Source organism: Geotrypetes seraphini, chromosome 4 (assembly GCF_902459505.1).
Source record: "Geotrypetes seraphini chromosome 4, aGeoSer1.1, whole genome shotgun sequence".
NCBI classification, from domain to species: domain Eukaryota; kingdom Metazoa; phylum Chordata; class Amphibia; order Gymnophiona; family Dermophiidae; genus Geotrypetes; species Geotrypetes seraphini.
In genome coordinates this window covers 59,023,534-59,047,344 of record NC_047087.1, presented here as the reverse complement: position 1 = coordinate 59,047,344, position 23,811 = coordinate 59,023,534, and the positions used below count along the sequence as shown (strand labels likewise).

At 41.2% G+C, this 23,811-nt stretch overlaps 1 protein-coding gene across 2 annotated transcripts in view; it reads left to right on the top strand.

Moving 5' to 3' along the window:
* The window catches only part of RPGRIP1L (RPGRIP1 like), a 326,668-nt gene that overhangs the window by 291,067 nt on the left and 11,790 nt on the right, over window positions 1-23,811 (top strand). For both annotated transcript variants that reach the window (XM_033943001.1, XM_033943003.1), the window contains 2 exons: window positions 8,810-8,996; window positions 16,380-16,464. In XM_033943001.1, coding sequence (XP_033798892.1) covers window positions 8,810-8,996; window positions 16,380-16,464 — 272 coding nt within the window. The remainder of the gene's footprint in view (window positions 1-8,809; window positions 8,997-16,379; window positions 16,465-23,811) is intronic.

Below are 23,811 nucleotides of genomic sequence, written 5' to 3'. Positions count from 1 at the left end.
GTTCCTTTTGGGGTGATCTGTTCTCAGGGGGGTTTACTTGGAGGGCAAATCAGTTGGAAGAGGAGTTCCTTTTCAGAGATCAGAGAGGGAGAGAAATCATGGCCACACTACCAGGCTAGCCTTGTCTCTTGTGCTAACTGCCACTAATGGCCATGTTCCATCACTGTCCAAGACCTACTCTTTCACACACTAAGCAGCTAGCATGGAAATTTTGCCTCACTGGTTGGTTTCATCCTTATCACTGATCCACACTTACTTCACTCTAATAAACATGATTCTAAGTATGCTACCACATTAAAGCATGCTAACACTGTTCACGTATGTTTATTAGTAAATTGGTCTTGTTGCATAAAATGGTGAATAACGCACATTTTCCAAGGACAAGGAGGCATGATATTCTCACCAATGAAACTGGTACAGACAGTCAAAAGTGTACTGTCACTTTAAATATTTAGGACCTGTACCTTGCAAGCACACATGCTGGTTCCTTTTCACCCATCCATGTCCAAAGTGCCTTCTGTGCAGTAGGACCATCTTGACCACTGACCCTCATAATTCGTGTGTTCAGTGCCTTGGCTCTGACCACCAAGACATCTCTTGTTTTCCGTGTGCAAAAACGCTCACTGAAGGCCTCTAAACTTTAGTTCGAGAAATGTTTTGGCACCACCTCTAAAACATCAGATAGGCTTGGAGATTCAGATGCTCTATGTCAGCCAGCATTGATACCTGCATCAGTTCCATTGACTCCTCATTGAACTGACGCCACATCATCTTCGTTGGAACCGCTGGCAGCAGGCGAGGATCAAAAGAAAGGTTAAAAGGATAGGCATGTGTCTCCCACCAGCCATGCATCTGTTTCTTCTTGTGCTTCCTCAATTTCAATTCATTCTAAGTGACAACGCATGGAGCATCATTCACCTCCTCTACAGCTGTTGTCACCACAGAGACATCCCTTGGTGTCAAAGTCTGCAATTCCTCAACAGCGCCCAAAGTACTATGCCAGCATTCGTACCGGCACTGACCTATGACCAGCTCTGACTGTTGTTGCTAGTTGGGCTTCTCCAGTCTTAACCTGCCACAGATTGCACCGGCACCAGTTTCAGTCCAACCTACTGATGTGCCCATACATTGGCCTGACCGTCCATCCAGGTCACCTCGACATTAACCATCAACATCAAGAAGATCGACACGCCCATCATTTGGAAATTGGTACAACGAGTGAGGTGATTGAATTTGCACTAAACTGTTCAAAGTTGTTAAAACGCATGTGGATTGTGAAACATTGCAGGCAGACCTTAGGAACTTGGAAGACTAGGCGTCCAAGTGGCAGATGAAATTTAATTTGGACAAATGCAAAGTGATTCACATTGAGAAGAATAACCCAAATCACAGTTACCGGATGCTAGGATCCACCTTGGTGGTTAGCACTCAAGAAAGGGCTCTGGGTGTTATTGTAGACAATATGATGAAACCTTCTGTCCAATGTGCAACGGGGGCCAAAAAAGCAAACAAGATGCTAGGAATTATTTTAAAAGGGTTCGTTAACAAGACCAAAGATATTATAATGCCTCTTGATCACTCTATGGTGCGACCTCATCTGAAGTATTGCTTTCAGTTCTGGTCTCCTTATCTCAAGAATTAAAAAGAAAGATACAGTGGCACTAAAAAAGGTTCTAAGAAGAGCGACCAAGATGATAAAGGGGATGGAACGCCTCTCGTATGAGGAAAAACTAAAAAGGTTAGAGAAGGCTGATGGGAGATATGATTGAAATCTACAAAATCCTGAGTGGAGTAGAACAGGTACAAGTGGACCGATTTTTTTTTTTACTCTGTCAAAAATTACAAAGACTAGGGACACTCGATGAAACTACAGGGAAATACTTTTAAAACCAATAGGAGGAAATATTTTTTCACTCAGAGAATAGTTAAGCTCTGGAACACGTTGTCAGAGGTTGTGGTAAAAGCAGATAGCATAGCTGGTTTTAAGTAAGGTTTGGACAAATTCCTGGAGGAAAAGTCCATAGTCTGTTATTAAGACATGGGGGAAGCCTCTGCTTGCCCTGGATCAGTATGCTGGCCTCTTGCAGTAATCATCTTACTACTCTTCTCACTTCTCAAATTATTAAACAGCAGTTCTCTTTTTCACTTTGTCATAGAGAGCATTGTCGATGTTTCCATCATCTTCTGCTTTACTATTGCTGTTAGGTTCTCATTACCACTGACCAGTGAGTTGCCAGTGTCATCTTATGGAGGTATTCTCTCAACTTCCTTTGATGCTCCCATCCATTTTCCATGAGATTCTCATTTAAATAACCTGCAGAAGACCCTCCTTTTTGAAGGACTTTTGACCCTTCAGCTCAATGCAATAGAACAAGGAGAGGGGCTGAGGGTTCTGTTTATTTACTGATACCGAAAAAGACAGGAGGTCTCTGCCCAATTCTAGACCTCTGTGCTCTTTCACTAAATACTTAATGAAGGAGAAGCTTTGCAAGTTTTCTGTGAGAACTCTCTTACTATTATTGAGGAAGAACGATTGGCTCTGTTCTCTAAACCTCAAAGAAGCGCATGCTCACATTCCCATCTTACCTGCCCACAGGAATTATCTTTGCTTTCCAGTGGTTTCACGCCATTTCCAGTACAGTACATCACTCTTTGGTCTAGCATCTACACCGAGAGTATTCAAGAAATGCCTGATGGTAGTGGCTGCAATCCTCTGCTCCTGTTGGTTTTCATGTATTTCTTTATCTAAATGACTGGCTAATCATGGCCTCATCATCACAACAAGCTCAGCATGCCATCAATTCCACAGTCTGTCTAATGGAGCTCCTAGGATTTGCAGCCAAGTACCAGAAATCACCTCCAAACAACTCAAACCTTGGAGTTCATAGGAGCTCAAACCTTGGAGTTCATAGAATGCGACCTCAAGCTTTTCTACCTCATCAGAGAGTCGATAGTCTTATTCACTTGTTACAGTCTCCTCCCTACCATTTATTAATAATAATAATAATAATAACAGTTTATATACTGCAGGACCGTGAAGTTCTATGCGGTTTACAATGATTAGAAATGTTACAGATTGAGTGAATAAACAAAGTACAGATTTAGCGACAGGTAGTTCTTGCGCTCGGTTGTTAAGGACTAAGATTGAATAGGCTGGTTTCCTAAGTATTTCAGGAATAGATGTGTTTTCAGGCATTTCCTGAATTCTCCATAGGTAGTAGGCGCAAGCAATTGTTCAAGGTCTTTACCCCATAATGCTGCTTGATGTGAGAGAGGATGTTGATGATGACTTTTAAATTTACAACCTCTAACCGGTGGAGAAACGAAGTTCAGGTGTGAGCTTCGCTTGTGTCTGTTGGTTGAGAAAGAGAAAAGAACTGTTATGTATTTAGGGGCTAAGCCATAGAGTACCTTGAAGCAAAAACAACCAAACTTAAATTTCACACGTGCCTCCATCGGTAGCCAGTGTAAGAGTCGATAGGAAGGTGTCACATGATCAAACTTCTTCAGTCCACAAAGTAGTCTAACCGCTGTGTTTTGAACTAGTTGCAATCGCCGCATGTATTTCTGGGGGAGTGCCAAGTAGGTGATGTTACAATAATCGAGTTGACTCAGAATAAGGGATAGTACTAGAATTCGAAATGATGAGGCATAAGAACATAAGAAGTTGCCTCCACTGGGTCAGACCAGAGGTCCATCTCGCCCAGCGGTCCGCTCCCGCGGCGGCCCATCAGGTCCGCGACCTGTGAAGTGGTTTCTGACCACTTCTATAACCTACCTCAAGTTCTATCTGTACCCCTCTATCCCCTTTTCCTCCAGGAACCTATCCAAACCCTCCTTGAACCTCTGTACAGATTTCTGGCCTATCACATCCTCCGGAAGCGCGTTCCATGTGTCCACCACCCTCTGGGTAAAAAAGAACTTCCTAGCATTTGTTCTAAACCTGTCCCCCTTCAATTTCTCCGAGTGACCCCTAGTGTTTGTGGCTCCCCTCAGTTTGAAGAATCTGTCCCTATTCACTTTCTCTATGCCCTTTAGGATTTTGAAGGTTTCTATCATGTCCCCTCTAAGTCTCCTTTTCTCCAGGGAGAACAGCCCCAGCATTTTTAACCTGTCAGCGTATGAAAAATTTTCCATACCTTTTATCAGTTTAGTCGCCCTCCTCTGCACTCCCTCTAGTACCGCCATGTCCTTCTTGAGGTACGGCGACCAGTATTGAACACCATTGCGTTATACAGCGGCATGATGACTTCTTTCGTCCTGGTTGTGATACCTTTTTTGATGATGCCCAGCATTCTGTTTGCTTTCTTTGAGGCTGTCGCACACTGCGCCGATGGTTTCAGTGATGTGTCGACCATCACCCCCAGGTCCCTCTCAAGGTTACTCACCCCTAGCAGTGTTCCCCCCATTTTGTAGCTGAACATCGGGTTCTTTTTCCCTACATGCATGACCTTGCATTTCTCCACGTTAAAACTCATTTGCCACTTTTTTGCCCAGTCTTCCAGTCTCGTTAGGTCCCTTTGTAGGTCTTCACAGTCTTCCGTGTTTCTAACCCTGCTGTAGAGTTTGGTGTCATCAGCAAATTTGATAACCTCACATTTTGTCCCCGTCTCCAGATCGTTAATAAATATATTGAACAGTAGAGGTCCCAGCACCGACCCCTGTGGAACTCCGCTCGTGACCCATTGCCAGTCTGAGTATTGGCCCTTTACTCCAACACTCTGTTTCCTGCCTGCCAACCAGTGTTTGATCCATCGGTGGATATCCCCTTGCACCCCGTGGTTCCACAGCTTTTTAAGTAGCCGTTCGTGAGGTACCTTGTCGAAGGCTTTTTGGAAGTCAAGGTAAATGATGTCTATGGATTCCCCCTTATCCATCTGGCTGTTTATTCCCTCAAAGAAGTACAGCAAGTTCGTGAGGCATGACCTTCCCTGGCAGAAGCCATGCTGGCTCACCTTCAGTTGTCCATTGTTTTCTATGTGTTCGCAGATTGTGTCCTTTACCATTGCTTCCATCATCTTTCCCGGAACCGAGGTCAAGCTCACAGGCCTGTAGTTTCCCGGGTCACCCCTTGATCCCTTTTTAAAGATGGGCGTGACATTTGCTATTTTCCAGTCCTCTGGGATCTCCCCAGTTTTTAGGGAGAGGTTACATATTTGGCGAAGTGTCTCTGCTATTTCGTTTCTCAGTTCTTTTAGTATCCTTGGGTGGATGCCGTCCGGGCCCGGTGATTTGTCACTCTTTAGTCTGTCTATCTGCCTGAGGACATCCTCTTTGCTTACCTCTAGTTGTATCAGCCTTTCGTCGTGTTCTCCGCTTATAATCACCTCGGGTTCTGGGATATTGGATGTGTCCTATCTGGTGAAGACTGACGAGAAGAATTTGTTTAACCTGTCAGCTATCTCTTTTTCCTCCTTTATCGCTCCTTTCCTGTCTCCGTCGTCCAGTGGTCCCACTTCCTCTCTGGCTGGTTGTTTCCCTTTCACATACCTGAAGAAGGGTTTGAAGTTTCTTGCTTCTCCTGCCAGTCTTTCCTCATATTCTCTCTTTGCTTTCTTGACCTCTTGATGGCATTCTTTCTGGTGTCTTTTGTGCTCTTCCTGGTTTTCCTTTGTTGGTTCCTTTTTCCATTTCTTGAAGGATGATTTCTTGTTGCTTATCGCCTTTTTAACTGCAGTAGTTATCCATGCTGGGTTTCTAGTTCGATTTTTTTTGCACCCTTTCCTAAACCTTGGGACGTACAGATCTTGCGCCTCGAGCACTGTGCCTTTAAGCAGTGTCCAGGCTTCCTTTACGGTATTCACTTTCCCTGAGCTGTTGCTGAGCTTTTTTCCTACCATTTTCCTCATGTCTTTGTAGTTTCCTTTTCTGAAGTTGAGTGCTGTCGTTGTGGTTCTTTTCACCTTTGATGTTCCCATGTTTAATTTGTACTGGATCATGTTGTGATCGCTGTTCCCTAATGGTGCTATTACCACCACTTCCTTTGCGGGTCCTTCTAGCCCGTTGAGGATTAGGTCTAGAGTGGCATCCCCTCGTGTTGGTTCCGTGACCAGCTGCTCCATGAAACAGTCCCTTATTGCCTCTAGGAATTTAGTTTCTCTCATGCAGTTTGAGGCATCGAAGTAAGCTCTGATGGACCGAAGTTTCCAGAGGTTGTGAAAGATTTTTCTGATCAAGGAGTCAACCTGGTCTTTCATGGTCAGGTTGTGGTCCAGTATTACACCCAGTATCTTCATAGTGGGTTGAATTGGATAACTAAGGTTGTTGATGCACATTGGTGCTGCTATGGCGCTGCTATGAAAAATTGTGTTTTCTCTGAGTTTAGTTTTAGTCTGAATTCAGTCATCCATTGCTCCATCTGATTTAATACTTCTGTTGCTTTGGGGGTGACTTCTGAGACAGAGTTGGTGAATGGGATGATTATCGTGAAGTCGTCAGCGTAGCTAAATAGTTTTATCCCCAACTGGGATAGTTTTGCACCCAACGAGGACATGTAAACATTGAAGAGCAGAGGGGATAGTGGTGATCCTTGTGGCACGCCAGATGGATTGCTCCATGTATCTGAGAGATCGTGATTAAAACGGACTTGGTATGTGCGTGATATAAGGAAACCTCGAAACCAGTTCAGTACTTCACCTCTGATTCCGATTGCGTCTAAGCATTGTAACAGTATTTCGTATGTTTGCCTTCTGGATCATATAGCCTTCATTGTTCATGTCAGGTCTACACCTCAGAGTGACTCAATAAGCTCTCTCCTCCCAGTGGACTTAGGCCACCAGGTCTCTTTCTCAACTAATGCAAGTGACTTCAGTGCTTCGTTAGTCCCTCCAGTAGTTGATATTTCCATCCAATCTCTCCAAAGGCCTTCTCGTCCAGTCTCTCCCCCCCCCCCCCTCCACTGGCAGTTGCTTACTACAGACACTTCTATTGTAGACTAGGAGGCCCACCTCAATGGCTACACACCCAGGATGTCTGGACTCATCATGAGAAAATTCTCCACATCAATCTCCTGGAGTTTTGAGCAATTCGCAATGCCCTTCGCATCTTCAAGGATCATCTACAGAATTGAGTAGTTCTCATCTGCACAATCAAGTTGCCATGTGATACTTGAACAAACAAGGAGGCACAGGGGTCTCGCTCACTCTTCCAGGAAGTGATACAAATATGGAGCTGGGCAGTTTATCTGGCAGGAAAACAATGTCTAAGCGGACAAGCTGAACAGACTCCTTCAACCTCATGAGTGGTCTCTCAACATACCCTTTTTACAGCAAATCATCTCAGATTGGGAGACCCCCAAAGTAGACCCCCTTTGCTTCCCCCCCAACAACAAACTTTTGCTCTTCTGCTGCAATCTCTACACTCCCGTTCTCTGGAGTGAAACGGAAGACTCTAGACACCTGCTTCCTGCTCGAATAGGATTGGTCATAACATCTGAAGCTGTCATACAGGCTGGAATGTACTGTTTCATTCACATCTTTGAAGGACAGGAGAGGGTCAGGGACCTCTGGGGGAGTAAAGGGGGGCCATGTCTTCATGCATTCAGTGGTCCTCTGGTCAGTTTGGCTATCTTTTTGACACGTATTTATTATTGAAACAGGTCTAGCCTCAAACCTCCAAGTTTTGCCCTAGACGATTTCTGCAATATTCTCTTATTGCAGAAAAATGTCCATATATTAAGTATGCCCTAATTGTGTCCAAAACATACCCCCAACACTCCCCCTTGAGATTTAGATGCACTGAAGACAAACATCATAGAAAACCTTTTAAAAAAAGTGTTTCAAAAATGGCAATTTAAATGTTTTAGCAAACAAAATGTCCAAATGCCTCTTTATACCATTTTGGGGCATTTCTTTTGAAAATTAACCTATTAGCAACCAATAAGAAAATAGTACATTCACATGACTGGTGAAGGCAATGATAAACCACCCCAGTAATAGTCTGCCAAGGAACTGTCGCACAAGTGTCAGCCCCTATAAATTGTTCACAGCTTGATATAGGGGACTGCATTTGAGTCAGAAATGTTCATAGTAGAAATAACAAAGAAAATTAAATATATATTTGAATATCATAAAATGTATTACATCACAATAAAGGCATTTTTTGTAATCCCTGTGTGTGTATGTGGTGTGAATGTGTTTCTGTGCATAGCCATGTGTGTTCTGTATGTGCTGTAAATATGTTTGGGGGGGGGGGATTTTAATTATCATCCACATGGCACTCCACTTGTGTTTATAGCTGTCCTTGGGTCAGATGCTAGTGGCTGGTCTGTTCTGCCACTGGCTGGTCTGTTCACGAGAGTACCCTCTGCCCCCATACAGGTTCCTTGTCTAGATGCAGAGAAAACAGCTTTAGAAAATCCAAGACACTCTGCTAAAGAACTTTAGACTCTCCTGCCTTCAATTAACAGTAATAGTTTGTAATTGCTTCTAAATACACAATAAACAAATAGTTTGTACTTACCAAGTCAGTACATCACATTCTCCTCTATTCTGACTGTTTCTCTTCTTCCTTTTTTTTTTTTTTGCCAGCATATTTGGGCCCATAGGAAGCTAGAGCTGACAGCTGAGAGCTCTATTTACCAGTCTGCCACTGTAACAGTGAGGAAGCAACAGGAAGCAAGGGGAGGGGGGGGAGACTTGTGCAGATACAGCAATGGAGCGCATTTCCAGGTTTACAGTATTCTGCCTATAATATTTTATCATACAGTGCTACGATAGTCACTAGGCTGTTAAAAGAGGTTAATGATTTGTTTGTAGTTTTTAAAGTAACAAATCAAATTAATGTGCATAATTTTAATTGTTCTTTGTAGCCATCAGAAAGAATTCGCATTGAGATTATCTCCCTAAGCTTCAATGATGGTTCTGAAGTATTATTGGATGATACTATAAAGAAGTTGTTTGTGGAATACAGACTCCTCAATTTTGCTAAAGAAGAGACTCCAGTTTCACTGCCAAAACTCAAAGGTGGTCAATGGATTCACTATAATTTTAGCAATGGTATGTAATTTTCATGCTCGGATTGGAATGTTTTTTTGTGGCAAGGTTTCAATTTGGTAACTTAATGGGTTATTTCATTTTCTAGACTGGCCAACAAACCTATTAGGGCAGAAATCCCCACACTATGGGTCAGGATCCCAAATGTGGTCACAAAGCCTGCATTTGGGATTATGAATTGGGTGGGTTCTCCAAAGGTGAATTATTATTCTACACCTTTGAGGGGTCATACAGTTTTATTAGGCCACTATGGAGTCACTCAGAAAGATTGATGAGCACTAAATTAGGATACGTTCTGGCTGGGATTCTATGCTTACAACACAGTCTTTTAATATGGGATGTGCTCAGGTCAGGAGTCAGGGGATATATTTTTAATAAAAGAAGGCAGGACTATCAGCTATAAAAGGCACAATTATTCACTGTTGGTAGGATTATTGGAGTTCTAATAAAAAGGTTCAGATAACATAAAACAACAGTTTGTGGCTAACATGCCTTCCCACCAGGGTATTAAAAAATGTCATACAATTCAATCTACAGTAAAGCAGTAAATAAGTTAAAAAGAGCACACTTGAAAGTGTGACAAAATGGCACGTTTCCCCTTCAAACTCATGAATGTCTGTTCAAGGACTGTGTGTAAAAAGACATAGTAATGTGTGTTCTTTCTTGCTGCAGATTTCTTTCTGTGTCTCTTTGTGCCTATGTGTACAGAAAAACAGACAGAGCTTCTACAATTTGTACTATCAATTGAATGAAATGCATTTACAAATAAAACAAAGAGAAAAGCAATAATAATAAACCTACAATCAGTAATAAAACTAAAAACTGAATCAATCCACAACTGCTGGGCAGAAAGGCTCACATTGAAATATTATGTTTTAGCCAGTCTCTTTGAGAATTAGAATCTAACTCCAACCCCTTGGGCCCATCTGTCTTCATTTCCAGACTGCCCTTCAAACAAAAAAGGAAAGAAAAAGGCTAGTTCCTACCAAAATATACTAGTGTCTGCCTGATGCAGCTACATTCTTGATTATTTCCCCCTTTTCTTTTGAGTTAGGAAGTCCCGTCGGTGAGAACTTGCTGTCCTGCATGTCCTTAGAGAAAACCAAGTTACTTTTGTGTAGCAGGTTTTCTCTATGGATAATAGGATGCAAGCCCTCATTTACCTGTCTTCCTCCCCAAGGCATTGTATTCTACTCTGCTTGAATAAAAGACTGAGGCAGTCCCCACATGACAGTAGCAGGCAGAAAGTGATGCATGTGTGCAGTAAACTTCTGAAAAGCTTCTAGATGCATCAAAGTTGGAGACGCTGTCTTATACTGAGTTCCATTAATGATATCACTCATTAATGGTATCCTCCTATCCACTTAGAGCACCTGCTACAGGAAGTAACTTATTGTCTCTTAATCGTATCTATGCATTTCATATAGGCTATCAATGCTGCCCATGAAAAATTTTTGTTCTGCCTTTGGCAAAAATCATTTTAACTTAGTGGACTCATTACCTCTGGGAGTTCTTTTCAGTCTTGTATATTGCTCTTGTCTGGTACAGCTAAGCAGTGTTCAAGGTTGCAATCAATAAACACACCATTGTCAAAGAGGTCTGTAAAATCTGTACCACTGACCTCCAAGCCCCAAACTACTTTTAAAAATATCAAGATCCATGGAACACCTACATCTCATAACAGATTTTAAAGCTGATCAGACCCAAGGTACCTTGGCTTCCCCCAATCCCCAAATAGTACTTCATTTAACAATCTGATCCCTCACACAAACTAAATATAAAATGTGATCTTTCTCATAGGCAAGAAAATTTACTGAGAAAACGCGCAGACATAGCAGAACATTCCCATATGCTTCCCTATGAAACTCTATGGGCTAAAATCTACTGTTAAGTCAAGAAATTTAGGTTTAAAAAACTGTCAAAACCTGGAATTGTCTTTCTATTGGTAATACCCGTAGAACCAAAAAATTTTGCAGTAACATTCACATATACACCCCGCACCCCTGTTGGTGGCATAGAGTGGCATCGCAATCATTCCACCTCCTCCCCTGATAACCATGTACTCTATATACTCGAATATAAGTCAATCTGAGTATAAGACTTAAGGCAGCCATTCAAAAAAAGCTCAGTACCGGGCAGGAGCAAGAAAAGCTCGCTCATACTCAGTACACTGTTGGGCCTTGAAAACTCAAGACAGCCATTCAGGGAGGGACTCAGTGTGGGGCAGGAGTGCAGAAAGCTCACTCCTGCCCAGTACACTGCGGGATCACCAGGGATTCAAAAAGGTATGCAGGGGGAGGCAGGAGGGAGGTAAAAAAATTGTCAGAGTTGGCCAGGACAGGAGATGGAAGAGATCCCTCTTGTCTCAGCCCACCCCACCAGCCCATACGGCAGGCTTGGCGGAGGCCTGCAGTAAGTCTAGGAAAGGAGGTGGTTGGGTAATGACCCAAATATAAGCTGAGACCCCCCATCTTTGGGCCATTTTTTGGCCCCAAAATCTCGGTTTATATTTGACTATATACAGTATCTTCAATTCTCAACTGTCTTCTTATATCACTGTCACTGGAGAGAAACACCATTTGAGGTCTCCTCTGGAATTCTGGACAATCAGGAAAAGTCAGAGAGTGGCCAATTCCCACCAATTTTTACCCATCCATCCACCGCTGCTTCCGTCACCACCAACCAGGATCTCACATTCCTGCCCCCCCACCGCTCCCGCGACAACCTTTTTGGAGCAACACTCGCTCCATCAGTCTTTGTCAGCACTCCTTGTGGGCGACACACGCAGAGATTCAGGTGCTGCACGTAAGTGGCTGACCCAGAAGCCTTCTCTCTGATGTCAGAGTTCACATCGGCGAGAAGGCTTCTGGGTCAGCCACGTGCAGCATGTGGGTTGCTTCTTGTGCCTGCCATTTGCAGGAGTGCTGCTGGGGGCTGAGGAGCGAGTGCAGTTCAGACAAGTAAGGGGGGACATGATGTTTTGTGACTGTTTGGGGTTCCATAACACAAGGCAACAAAAAATAATTTTCGAAATCATCTGACAATACAGCACATTTTTCTAAATCGGTTTTTCATGCTGATTTCAGATCTGTTGTTAGTTTTTTTCAGTCACGTAAAAATTTTAAGTTATGACTAATGTTAGTTTATAGTGTTTAAGCATATAGGGTTTTAAGAATTGCAGCATCAACTTAAAGAAATGTTGCAGTATCTTCCATCCAAAGTCAAATAAGCACACATCATAGCATAATTGTATTGGACTGTGTCACTTAGCAACCAATATTTCTTCAAAAATGCTTAGTATATGATTTCTTTTTGTGAGATGTGTCTGGATTGTCACTGCACAGCATCCAGCAGTAGTCAGCCATCATACTTTCATTCCAGAAACCTTGGTACCAACGCTCTATTAACTGAATGTCCTGGTGAAAACGTTCTCCTTGCTCGTCATTCACCACACCAAGATTTTCCAGAAAAAAGTCAAGATGTGAATGAAAGAGTGAAAAAAGTGTATTTTTAATGACATGCGACAGCCAAGTTTCTGATATGAGTCAAGGAGATTCTGAACTACTTCCTTGTATCAAGGAGACTTATGGTTGCCCAGAAAGTTTTCCACTAACCATTTGAATGCCTCCCAAGCTTCAAGCTCAGCTGCTGAGAGTGATTGCTTAAAATCTTCATCCTGCATAACGGACTTGATCTGTGGGCCTATAAATATCCCTTCCTTCAGTTTTGCAGTGCTTATTTTTGGAAAATTCTTAATAAGATATTGAAAACCTGGCAAGTTTCCTATACCAATAGCCTTTACCAGGTTCTTTATCAACCCCAGCTTGATATGAAGAGGTGGAAGAAATATTTTATGAGGATCCACCAATGGCTTATCCCTGGGTTATAGGTATCCCTCAGCTGCCAAACACGCTTGACATAATGCTCAGCTGTAGATCTGCTATCCCACAAGCACAGGAAACAGCATTATTTAGTGAATCCTTCTTGTATTCCCATTAGCATGCCAATGACCTTCAGATCACCAGAGATGTTCCACTGGTGTGTTTTATAACTGATTGCTTCTAGTAAATTCTCCAAATTCTCATAAGACTTCTTTAGATGAGCAGAATGGGCAATTGGTATACTTGTTTTGGAATTTCCGTTGTGCAGTAACACTGCCTTCAAGCTTCTCTGTGAAGAATCAATGAAAAGACACCATTCATCTGGACAATGCACTTGTGAAATACTGTTGAAGAACCCATTGATGTCATGACAAAAGCACAATGAGCCATTTACAGTGAAGAATGTTGTTAAGTTATGATTCCTTTTTCTGTAATGAGTTATATTAGCATCTTTTGCAAGCAAGTGCTTTTACTTAAGCCTTGAAGCAAGAGGTTCTGCTTTTTCTTTTGAAAGATTTAGATCACAAATAAGATTTTTGAGCTCAGCTTGTGTAAAGGTCTCTGGTTATGAATCTTCATCATTCACAAAATCAGGATCAGATAATTCTGGATTGTGACCAGCTGCTGCTGCATCATCATCACATTCCTCATCATGTTCCACAGAAGCAAGTCCATCTTGTGGAGGTAGAGGGACAAGCAATGAGTCATCATGAGGAACAGGCCTAATAGCAGAATCCAGAGTAGGATATATCATTTTGTGCTTAGTTTTAGCTGAGAATCCACTTATGTTCACAAGGCAAAAGTAGCAATCTTTAATATGGTCTCGCGGTTCCCTCCATATCATTGGGATTGCAAATGACATTGCTGCCTTTCGTCGATTGAGCCAGTCACGAAGTCTGTTGGAACAACAGGTACAGATGATATGTGGAGCCCAAGACTTATTCTGGTCACCCAGGGACAGCCAAAGTACAATTTGTATACCTTCTTCAGATCTACAGTAATTGGACGACGACGTGCTTTCGTCGTGAATGAACTACAGACATAACAGAAACTATCTGAATGATAAGTACAATGTCTTGGCATGATAAAGACTGATATTAATCACCGTAAATAATGTCTGTAGCATAAAAAAATAAAGACAACTGTCATTAACCCTCCTTATACATTTATCTTATAAACGCATGTTATATCACCCAATTAACGTTTATAATTATATATAATAAGCCTCATTACAAAAATGTGACATGCTGGCGAAAAACTAAACATAGATTTGAAGTCAGCATGAAAAATACTACAAAACCCATCCAACATTAATTCTGATGAAAATGATGTGTTGACCTGTGTAATAGTTGACTTAGTACTACTAGAATCAGAGCTTTGTGTTACATTGTAGCTGAAGTGGTTTGCATATTTATATTTACATATAGGTACTTCCTCTGTCGTTAGTAGACTTTCAATCCAAATTTTATATCTAGGGCAATGGAGGGTTAAGCGTCTTGCCCAAATTCACATGGAGCCATAGTGGAAATTAAATCTGGTTCTGCTGTGGTTTAAGTGCCTTTTGTTAGGGAGCATGGCATGGGTGGATAATTTGACAATAAATTCCACAGATTAATTGTTTATTGAGTTGGATATGGTGGTGGAGAGGGAACAGTAGGACAGATTGAAGGGGATGCAAGGTGGGGGAATATTTGATGTAGGGAGAGATTACTCGGTTGGTATTTGTTAGGCTTTGGGAGTACTTAGTTTGAAAAGGTAGAGAAACACTGCTCAAGCAGTGCATCTCTGCAGTGATGTTGCTATAAGGAAAAAGTTGAGAATTGAAGGTACACAGCTGGGGAAGGGGTGGGGGAGGATTGCGATGTCAGCAGAGAGGGCCAGACCCTGAACCTTGTGGAACTTCAGTTTAACTTTGTGAAAGCACACAGGTATTTTTAGCTGATATGTTGGGTACAGGTTTCACCCCCCCTCCCCCCAGATGATAAAGCCAGCTAACTCAGTACTATCTGGCCAACCCATCCTCTCAGAGATGGTGTATGCTTCAAATGCTGCTAAAGAGTTTACAAAAATTTAGATTGTGAGCCCACTAGACACAGAGAAAGTACCTGTATTTAATAAATAGAAATAATGTTGATTGTTCCACAGAAAAGCAGTATATCAAATCCCATTACCCTTACCCCTACCCAGCAAATGTGCACATCCCCAAACTTAGGTAATGCAAGTTCCACAGTCTGTACAATGCTTTCAGGAACCAGAAATAAAGGAGCAGAAGACAATACTGAGTACAAATAAGTTAGGTTCTTACCTTGATAATATCTTTTCCAATAGATAAGGATGGTATAGTGAATCATAGGGTTGTACATCCTGCAATGGTAGCATAGTCCTGCTTCTTTTGGAGCTATCTCAGAAAGGATTACATACTCTGCCAAAGTTCTCAAGTAGATTCTTTTGCATTGCCATTAGTTAACTAAAAATGTAAATAGTTCAGATCCTCAGCATGAGGGAGCCTATTGCAGAAGCAGAAGATTGTCTCCTAACCTCAAACATGTACTATTTCATACCTTGCTGCAGTTGCACAGCTTAGTCAGACTGCATGCTAATAAACCCATATGGCTGATTTTACAATTTCTTCAACATAAGATTATTTATTTCTTCCTTTATACTGTGCTATGAAATGGGAAGAAAATGGCCAATGAAAAACTAACATCACAGTTCAGTTGGGCACCATCTTTCTTTACCTCTGCCTCTCTTGGGGTGTATGTATTTTTATGCTAATATCTAAAACTAGGGGAGTTTTGTGAATCCCATGCCTACTCAGGAAGGTTTTGGGAGATGCCACACATCGGCGCTGTCAGATGACATCACCTACATGTGTGACTGATTATCCTGATGTCCTCAGAGAACACTTGTTACAGGTAAGCAATTTACTTTCATATTGCCTATCTGGAAACGTGAATTAAGGTCAGGCCTTCTGTTTTTCTGACACTATAGAAAGAGAAACACATTAAAAAGTCATTTTTTCCAGTGAAAACCTAAGGCTGTAGCTTTGTTCAGTCCACTGCTCTGTATCTTGGTTACTGCATGTTATGGCAGGAGAGGAGGATTAAATTACTGAGGCTGTCAGAAAGGACAAGCACTCTGCCATACATTATCATTATCACTGGCTTCTTGGGTGAAAGAAAATGCAGTAAATCCTCTTCAGTACAAAGTAATAAAGGCCGCTGGCTTTTACATTCATGACTGCCTGTGCCATTAACAGAAAATGACAGCTATGTGGCACACTTAGATGTTGCTTGTAGCTTTCTTGACACTGTGCACATAAACCTGCCAGTACATGACATCAGATCACATGAGTGTTCAGATTAAATTCCAGCTTTCATTGCTGCTTTCTTTTCCTTGCTTTAAGGGAGCACTGAGGAAGAAACAGTCATCTTTTCTGTCTTTAAAAAATAAAATCAAAGTAACTCAATTTGCAGGAAATAATCATTTATGCTATTTGTTTTAGTGATTTATGTGGATAAAGAGAATAACCAAGAAAGAAGAGATGTCTTAAAGAAATTACTTGAAGAACCTGAGTCAAATAATAGAAGGTAAAAATTGACAAAATATGTCAAAGTATGTTCTCCTGTAACACATTCATGTATAACTTATGTGAAGCCTCATTGTGCATTGAATATGTCAGAAAAAGGATGTTCAAGTTGAGGTGTTCAAAATTTCTGGGGTATTTTACAAAAGGCTAACTGAATGTAGAACCTTTTGTAAAGTTTATGCAAGAACAAGCAGGGGTACCTGTGTATTTGCTGGCATATACAACAGAAACAGCCATTTAACAAAAAAATAAAGGTTAAAAAAAAGACAGCTTCACCTAGGGTGTTAAAATTGTAAGCAGCTACCTCCTAATTTTATAATCTTAGCACCTAAATGGAAGAGCCGTTCCCTTGCTAAAATTAGATCCCCATTCCTGTCACATCTTGGATGTTGTGAGAGTAACCATGGCTGCCTTGAAACTGTCTGATAATGTATCACAGGTCATTCTGACTTCTTGAGTGTTTTTTACTTCTTTTAGAATCTGATAAAAACAACTCTATTAGGATCCAGCACAATACAATTGATGCGTACCACTACTTCCGACTCCAGAGAAGCATTGAAAAAGTCAGTCAGCGGAGCCACCAGAATCTCCCTAAGTTCCTTCTGCACCATCGGATGTACATCATCCAGTCCAATCGCTTTACCTACTTTTAATTTAGCTAGCTCCTCATGAACACAACCCTTTGAAAATTGATCAGGATTTACCACTTCTCCATCCCTATACGCATGTGTCTTCTGTGGTCCCGCTCCCAGTGCTTCAGCCATGAGCACAACAGAAATATTTGTTAAGCAATTCAGCCTTTTCTTTATCAGCTTCTACATATTTCTCCCCTTCACCTTTGAGTCTCACAATGCCACTTTTGCACTTTTTCCTATCACTAATATATCTAAAAAAGTCTTGTCTCCTCATTTTATCATGTCGACTATTTTTTCTTCTATTTGCCTCTTTGTTTTCCTGAGTACTTGACCAGCCTCTCTTAACTTTTCCAGATATTTTTGCCTCTCTTCCTCATTCTGCGATCTTTTGTAACTTATGATAGCTAACCTCTTATTCCTTACCTTCCCAGCTACTTCTTTTGAGAACCAAACCAGCCTTCTTGTCCTCTTACTTTTACTTACTTGCTTCATAAAATGTCTGTCACCCTTACAATAACTCCTTTCAGTTTTATCTACTGCATTTCTACTCCTAGACGTTCCCATCCAGACAACAATTCCTTGATGTAATCCCCCATCTGAACAAGCCCTCTCTATACCCGTTTTAATGTGTTTTAAACTGTACATGCAGTGATCACTGGGTATCAGATGATTACCCACTGTACTATAAGAAACACTTTTTTCCCCAAGATGGAGTCCGCATAGGATGTTGGGCTACAGTATCCCTTAATTTATTTTTGAATTTATATTTTATGTTGATTTATTTTATTCCTTTTTATTGTGGGGGGGGGGTTTCTTTTAGCTTTCTTTTAGTTAGTTTTTTCTTTGATTTTATTTTATGTTAAGAAGCTGTCTAGTTAATTAATAAGATGTAGGTTTGGAATTTCAACCATTAACAGATAAACAATTGTGAAGCCTTACTTGAAATGAGGCCCTACCTGTTTCATGGGGAGTGTGATTTTGTTTGTCTACTCTTTGAGGGCTTAGGCTCTGCTACATGCTGGCTTTGCTTCATGTCGGCTCCGTTTCTTGCCAGCTGTATCATCTTTCGCAGGACTGTGGAGTCAGAGTCAAGGAGTTGGAAACAATTTTGGGTACTGGAGTCAGACTCAGAGTCGGAGTCATGGGTACCAGAAACTGAGGAGTTGGAGTCGAAGGATTTATCTACCAACTCCACAGCCCTACCAGGTACCTAGAGATGGAGTCATGGGTACCAGAAACGTCGGAAGTCAAAGGATTTATCTACCGACTCAGCCCTTCGTACTAGGTGTTTTTCTTCATTTTGCTGGCTGGTGTCTCCATGCCTTCCTATATAGCACCGGATGTCTCCTCCATCGTACCAGCTTGCTTTCTTCAGTGTGCTGGCTGGTAGCTTCATCAAAGCTTTTGCAGGGCACCTTCTTGTCCTGCCAGCCCATCTTGCCTGCCACTGCTGGGTCAGATGAGGTTCGTGGATCTCCTTTTTGACACTGCGGCGGTGGATCTGATAGAGTTTGGGTTCTGTCTTTGTTCTGTGCCAGGTTTTCCTTCTTCAATCGTTGCATTGCTCCAGCTTTTCTTGCTCAGGACATGGTGATATATGTGAGAAGATGGACCATCACTCTTTTATTATCTTCCTTTCTTGGAACAGGCTGTTGGAACCTGCTCGTTGTGGCACTGGGCTGTTGTTTAGTTTATGTTAATTTATTTTGAATTTTCTTTCAGTGTTTGTTCTGTTTTTATAGCATGCCTTAGTAATGTTTTTATGCTTTATTTAGTATTCTTTTGTTTCTTTTCTTTTCTTTTTCTTTTTAGTAATCTTTTTAATTATTAATTTATTATTTAATTTAATATTTAGTTTAATAACATTTTAATATGGTTTGATACTGTTATTTAATTTAGATAATTTACTTTATTCATATAAACATCTTACCATATCCTTCATTGACGCACATTGAGATGGCTCTTGGAGGAGGCAGATATGGGTGCACTGGCTGTGCTGTCTGGAGCTGGCGTGGAGAATCTTTGGCACATCACATCTCCGGCTATCATCTGCCACCCAGCTGTTGGAAAAGTCGATAGTGGCTTGTTTAATGTCATCAGAATTTAATCTATTTGAAATGCGGATAGTCTAATACGACAGAGTCTTATTTTTATGTAACTTTAATTACTCTCTTGTTTTTATTTTGATTAAATTTGTTATTCTGTTTTTCTTTTCAATCCTTAAGGAGTTTAAATTATGAATTTTTTGGTCTTCTTTTTATATTCCTTAGTATATAAGCAATTGTTTATACAGGTGCTTTAGTCAGATTGTGAGCCTATTAGATAGCTAGGGATGTTTTTCTAAGCACCTAATATTAGATATTTCATTATTTGTGAACCACTGTGAACTTTGAAGAGGTATTGTAGTTCCCTGTATGTAAGCACTAAGTCCTACATGGGTTGCATTACCAACTGCTGGAACAGTTCTCCTTGTAGAGAATCCAGGACCTCCCTACTTCTAGAAGACCCCGCAGTAGGGATACCCTAATCAACATCCGGCATGTTAAAATCACCTATTAGTAAAACTTCCCCTTTTTATAGATATTCTGAATGTCTACTATTAAATCTCTGTCCACTTCTTCTGTCTGTGAAGGAGGCCTGTATATCACACCAATGTAAATATATTTACCATTCCCTCTTTCCAAATTGATCCACAGTGCCTCTTCTTGCCCTGCTGATCATGCAATTGTGTGGTTTTAATATGATTTTGTACAATTCTGGAAGCTACACCTTCAAAAAGATATAAAAAGGATGGAATTGGTCCAGAGGAAGGCTACTAAAATGGTTTGTGGTCTTTGTCATAAAGCGTATGGGGACAGACTTAAAGATCTCAATCTGTATACTTTGGAGGAAAGGCAGGAGAGGGGAGATATGATAGAGATATTTAAATACCTAAGTGGCATAAATGCGCATGAGTTGAGTCTCTTTCATTTGAAAGGAAACTCTGGAATTAGAGGGCATTGGATGAAGTTAAGAGGTGATAGGCTCAGGAGTAATCTAAGGAAATTTTTTTTACAGAAAGGGTGGTAGATGCATGGAACAGTCTCCTAGAAGAGGTGGAGGAGACAGACTGTCTGAAATCAAAAGGGCCTGGGATAGGCACATGGGATCTCTTGGAGAGAGAAAGAGATAATGGTTACTGCGGATGGGTAGAGTCACAGTATCAATCTTCTCTCAGCAGATCCTCTTCCCCACTGCTAGAAATCTTTGATGCCTCATGATCCGTTTCATCAGTGTACCTCTCATTCTCACGGATGCTTCTCAGTCTTGCCACCTCCTCTCTCAGTTCCTTTACTTCCTTCATGAGGAATTCAAGCTGAAGACAGCTTGCACATGGAACCACTCCCTCTGATTAGGGAACATTTTCTGTCTGCACAGAGACAGAAGCTGTAACCTGAGCAACAGCTTTGGTGGCACAAGGTTTCCTATCCATACTGTGGTTGCAGAAGTACTTACACCTGGAAGAAAAATAGAGCTGAAAAATTCCTACCAAAACAATACCCTGTTCCTGGTTGGCTGAAGAGACTATAAATCAAAAAGTTGTGCCTTGGCATGGGCGGGAGGGAATTAACACCAAACAGAGATTTTCCTCAAAAGCTATTTGAGCCCTAATCTGATGTTATGATCTTAATGTTTAAGGTACTGCAGGATGTTGTGCCTAATTATCTTTGATCAGTCATTCATTTATTTACTCCACCCCACCCCAGACATTCAATATGTGTTCTATGGGAAAAATAGCATACTTGAGCATATTGGCACTCTCCTTCCTGATCCAGTGCATGCATGTATTATGGCAGAGCACACCAGCACTTTCTTCTTTGGTGAAATTCAGTAATGTGTTGAACAGCATGTACTCAATACTGCTACAGAGTGCACACATTTCAAGCCTATCACTGAGGAAGCATTGGTATGCATGGTAGCAAAAAGCTGCCTCTGCTTCCTGTTCTACTTCGATGGCCTCTGAAATTTTGATTCAGGCCCTTACGTTGTGTGGGGCTGCGAGAGAGTCTATAAGACATTACTACTCCCCTTGCTAGAGACTACATCACATGAGCACAAGAAAGCTAGAAAGTAGGGAAGGGAGGAGACCAGGAAACACCCTCAGATAAGAACAGAGACAAGGCTAAAGAGAGGAAGAGGAAGCCCAGAGACGAGGGTACACAAGGGGTTACATGGTTTGTCACCACTGCAGGCTGAGGTAAGTTAACTTTCAACCTGTGACTTATCTGATTAAAGAGAAATAGGAAGAGAAAAACTTTATCTGGAAAGCATTTGAACTGCAGCCACTAACTTCCAGAGACTTTAGGGCTGTTTTGGCGAAACCAGATTGGGGAAGCAGGTTCATAAAATATGACTAAGACAGACTGGTGAAGAAAACCTTGATAAGTGGGGGAGGGGAATAAAAACACTGATTGCTGCTGCTTGAAACCTGTGCTGTATCAGGCTCCAGTTGTAAAACAAACTTCCCTGTGTTGATCCCCTGACCAGTGTTCAGCTCTGTGTCTGTGCACTTCATACCCAACCCCACAAGGACCAGTCCACAGGGGCCTTTTAGTAGAACAGGCATCAAAAGTCATACAAATAGCATTTGTAAGTAAGTCACTGACTTGAACTCAGCACCTCCATCAATTAACTTCTGAATATGCTGCATAGAAAAAAAATTCATGGGGCCTTGCTAGTCCAATGGATCTTGCAGCTGGCACAGAAATGGATTTCTGATCATGTGACCTGCTTAATGAAAAAAGTTGGATAACCCTGTATTCCTTCTTGCTGTCTTCAATCCTTGGATAAGACTTTATTAGTCGAACCCTTTTTCAAGACTTTGTCTTGCTGACACCCAGGCAAAAAATGTTTTCATTTGCTGGGCTGACTGCTTAGATATGTCTACTTCTGGAGCTTTGCCAAATTGAATTCTGTTTATTTTTCCTGAAACAAATTAAAGGTTACCTTTTCACTTGGGCTTTTATGTCCGAGTAGATTTGTATCTGCTAGCATTTTATGTCTTGTTTGTTTTATGTTTTGTATATCTGTACTTTTATACTGTAATCTGCCAAGTGCAAGCTTTTGAGATTGGTGTGCTATAAATAAAATGAAATAGATTGCTATATCTCCTATAGCAAATAACTAATCTCATTTTTATTTTCATTCAGATGCCACCTTAAATCATAGCTATTTACTAATATGTTTGGTGTTCATTAAGTCCTATTCTGCTTTAAGAGGAAGCACAGTGACCAGTGGCTGAACTTTTATACCTATAAATGGGTTTAGTCTGTCAGAACTGAAATGTGTAAATGTACAGTAGACACAATTGCACATATTTTGTCAAATACATACATTAATTCTGACCATATTTGGCCCAAATCCTGCTTCTGTTTTGCACTGTGTATACTTTTAGGTGTGATCTAATTTTAAAAGAACCTTTATACAAGCATATTTTTATTTAAAATTGCCCTAAAATTGTATTGGTTTTGAGTTCCAACACTGTGGAATCTGCTGTAGAGTTGTAACTTCAATCTAGGTAATTAATTTACCCCCCCCCCCTCTTTTTTACAAAACCTTGAAAGCGGTTTTTAACGCAAGCTGGTACGCTGAATATTCTGTGCTGCTTCTGACACTAAGCGTCAGTGGCTGCTATTTCAAACTCAGGGCCAGGCAAGAGAAGAGAGAGAGAGCACATCTGCCAGGGTTCATTAGCTTACCATGGATGACCCCTGGGTTAGTCTCAGGATCCAGGGATGTTCGGAGGGAGGAGGAGTGACTTAATTGCAGCAGTGTCTTGGTATTGAGGGTTTAGGAGCATGATTGCAGGGGTGGGGGGACTTTATTGTGCTGGAAACTTGGGCATGGAAACTTGGGCATGGGGACTTTATTGTGCTGGAAACTTGGTCACTTTGCTGGTACTGTGTTTTAGCTGTGCTTGATAGCACACATGCTCCCATGCTGTCTGGCACTGCTTGTAATGCAGTGCACTTGTGGTAAATATAGCACAGATGCATTTACTGCACAGGATTTATACTTAATGCACCTTAACATTTGCAGTGCGGTAAGTGCAAAAATGTATGGCTCTTTAGTAAATGTGACACATAGCATTATAGGTGTTTCCAGATATACATATAAGTGACAATTCAGTAACTTAGGCTCTCACATTTATGCTCATGTTATGTGTGTAAATGTTTAGCATACTAATATATACATGCATATGTGTATACTTATACACATATATGCCAGCAATCGCCAAAGTGCTATTCTACAAATACCCACATAACTAATATAGCATGCATTCAAAAGGGGGTGTACAGGGGAGGAGTATGGGAAGAACATAAGCAGGGCTTCCACTTATATACATAACCTAGAACTTACTGTAATTTATACATATCCTTGCTACACCTAGGTATTTGCATTTAGACCAACTCTATTCTGGATTGCACTAGTATTCCATAACATAATTTAGGCACTTAGGTTCTTTATAGAATAGATTTCTACCATGCACCATTGGGGTGCTTAATTAGAGGCACCCACTTATAGAAATGTCCCAATAATGCTATATGTGGAGCGGGGAGGGAAAGCTTGAGATTCCTGCTATTAAATAACACTGATTTTCACAACCGCTAATATTGAGTGGGATATAACTGAATAGTATTGCTGTATATTAGCACTGACAACTGCTGGGGTGC